General features: G+C 36.8%; 1 protein-coding gene and 1 long non-coding RNA gene across 2 annotated transcripts in view; one reads left to right on the top strand and one right to left on the bottom strand.

Annotated features, from left to right (window-relative positions):
- Nucleotides 1-2,857, top strand: part of LOC107838168 (uncharacterized) — a 19,382-nt gene that overhangs the window by 3,275 nt on the left and 13,250 nt on the right. The window lies entirely within an intron of this gene.
- The window catches only part of cfi (complement factor I), an 11,760-nt gene that overhangs the window by 3,383 nt on the left and 5,520 nt on the right, over nt 1-2,857 (bottom strand). Inside the window, exons 9-12 of the mRNA XM_007568087.2 lie at nt 2,666-2,710; nt 2,553-2,573; nt 1,115-1,257; nt 553-656 (exon numbers count right to left, since the gene is read on the bottom strand). Coding sequence (XP_007568149.1) covers nt 553-656; nt 1,115-1,257; nt 2,553-2,573; nt 2,666-2,710 — 313 coding nt within the window. The remainder of the gene's footprint in view (nt 1-552; nt 657-1,114; nt 1,258-2,552; nt 2,574-2,665; nt 2,711-2,857) is intronic.

Below are 2,857 nucleotides of genomic sequence, written 5' to 3'. Positions count from 1 at the left end.
ATATTCAAACTTTTGCAGCTAATTTAACTTTTTGTAACTAGTTTTTCTTATATGAATTACTGTCATTTTGGTTCTTAAAATACCTAAATTTCCACTTACCTTTATATTTTGGTGATGTAATTTTTAAATATTAAGTGATTGATAATTTGATCAGTTACTCAGGATTTGAATAGACCTTTTACCAAATACTTTTTTACTCTTACTTGAGTAAAGTTTCTGAGTTCTCTGCCTCCTCCACTGTTAGAAAACCAACTATAGAAAACAAACAGCTCCTGTTTGTGTCCCAACAGGAGCTGTTGAAGCTGTTGTTTGTGAGCATAAAGTTGATCAGGTGTTTTTTACTTTCACTGTGTCATTTTAAGAAAAAAACAACTGTAGTGAAATGAAAAGCTGTCCAAGCGATTCTCCAGCATGTTTAGCTACAATAATTACCCTCAACTGTTCAGTTTTTCCTCCGTGTCTGAGCCAAATGAATGAGCGTTTGCCTGCAGCTGGGTTACATTCGAATGCTGCTGTAATCTAACGACACGTTCTGGTGCTTCTGGGTCGTACCTGACGCAGTGAGCGGCGGTGAGGACCCAGCAGCCGCCGATGTAAGCTCCTCCACAGTCGATCCTGCGGTTCTCCTCTAGCGCCACCTGCCACTGGATCTGAGTCTGCAGCTCAGCAGGAAGAGGAATCACCAGGTTACCTTCAATCGTTACTGGGAAACTCTTCAGAGTAAAGACGGCCATGAATAACCTCTAAAAATCTCACTTCAGGTGACAGAAATACAGATTTTTAAAAATATTTTGATACCAACAATATTGAGTAATAATTAATTAATAAAGTATCAATATTGCTGCTCAATAACTGTTTACAGAAGGAAAATGTTTCCTCTGCAGCTAAAACAGACGAGGTTTTTAGACTCTAACTGTTCAAACCTGCAGTGATTGAAATTATTGAACAACTTTCATCAACACCTTTGACTAGTTATTTAAAATAAATCAATGAATATAAATACTGTATATTTGACTATTTAATTCCAGTTGTATCTTTTTATTCTGTATAAATTTATCCTGTTTACAAGCAGGTTGCCAGTTGTTTGGATCTGGCAACCCGGGCTGTGACTGACCGGATTCGCCGGGATTCCTCCCACCACCCTCTTCCTCCGGCTCTTTCTTCCTCGGTTGTCCGTCTCCGTGTCGTCCACCAAGTCCTTGTTGGGAATCCCACAGGACAGCTTGGCCTCCAGATGTTTCCTGTTGGCTCTGGTTTCTGGAAACAAACAAACAAACAAACAAACAAACAATATTTATCATGCCCTAAATTAATATTTATGGAATAATAACTTACTAGTTGGGTAAAGTTTGACATCTGTGTTTAAGTTTTGGTTGTTAGGAATTCTTTAAGTAATTAGATGTTTATATTCATGCTCTTATTTTGAAGTCTGTTTAGGTAGCATTTCCGTTTCCTTTCCTCAGATTTTGGCTCCTTTTACCCCAAAAACTTTATTTCAAACAAGAAACAAAAGAGGAACAAAATAAAACACAGACAGAACAAATATAAAGATAAATACTGTGTAATGTTTCATATAACATGCAAATTAAGTCAGAATTAGTTTGGTAATTAAGAACCGTAGAGTTTAGAGGGCAGGTATAAAGTTAGCGCTTTAGCATTAGCTCCTGCTAACTGTGATGTTCAGCTTCAGAGGGTGTACTTAATTCGTTCTTAGAGGGTGTACTTAATTTTCCATCAAGCTCACAGTGACATGAACTCTTTCTGCTTCAGGTAGAGGAACCGTTTCTATTTATAACTTCACAGAAACTCGTTTTTAAAATCCAAACTCGACTTTAAGGTCAGATAAAAACCATAATTTTGTCACAAAACAAATTTTCTTTTAGCCTTTTTAGGATTTAAAAAAAATATTTTTATTACTTTTCAGAACATAGAAGACAGAACAGGGTGTAAAATAATCTAAATAAGGCTAAAAACAGGTGAAGTGCCTGAAGGGAAGCTTAGAGAAATGATCTGCTGAGGTTCAGCTAAAGTCAGAATCAGCACCACGGACAGAGACTCACTTCATTCAACTCAATATCAAAGTTTTATTCATTTTTATTTTCCTCACACTTTCAATAAGTCTGTAAAATATTTTAGGATTATTTATGTTAATATTTGTTAAATATAAATTATAAATTTATGTTTCATTTCTTTATTTTATATTCCTGAGAAATGATTGATTTTCAATCTTTTTGACGGGTTAGGGTTAATATAAAGAATTAGTGTTTTAAATGTGTTTTTGACAGATTATAAAACTGATTTTTTACATTAATACTGTGTCTCAGCTGTAACACTGCGGCTCCGTCTGAACGCCGACTCCAGAAACTTAACGATTTCTTCTGATTCCTTCATGTTAAAACATTTAGTCTGCAAAAAACCAGCTGGATGAGAAGGAAAACACTGGAGATTCATCTATGATTTAACTTTTAAAGTAAACCTTTCGCTGGTTTTTTACTCAAACGAGGGATAAAGTTTCCTACCTGCAGTGGAAGAACCAGCTGAGGGTTACCTACCGTTTTTACGAGAGATGTACTCTGGAATACAAGCAGAAGACATGAATGTGATTTCTACCATTTAAAAAACATCCAGATTTACTGAAAACTGAATCTATGAACTCAGTTGTTACCTGAGGTGTTTGGTGCTGAGGTAACATTATCTGACGCTGCTGAAGCTGCAGGAAACAGAAACGTTTAGACATTCAGCTGCTGTCAGAGGCAAAGCTGAACCGGACCAGGGTCTGAACCAGACCGTCTGCAGGGTCTGAACCAGACCAGGATCTGAACTGGACCAGGGTCTGAACCAGACCAGGGCCTGAACC

Source organism: Poecilia formosa, unplaced genomic scaffold, assembly GCF_000485575.1.
Source record: "Poecilia formosa unplaced genomic scaffold, Poecilia_formosa-5.1.2 Scaffold217, whole genome shotgun sequence".
Taxonomy (NCBI): domain Eukaryota; kingdom Metazoa; phylum Chordata; class Actinopteri; order Cyprinodontiformes; family Poeciliidae; genus Poecilia; species Poecilia formosa.
Note: the sequence above shows the minus strand (reverse complement) of the source record. Positions and strands in the feature narration are given on the sequence as shown.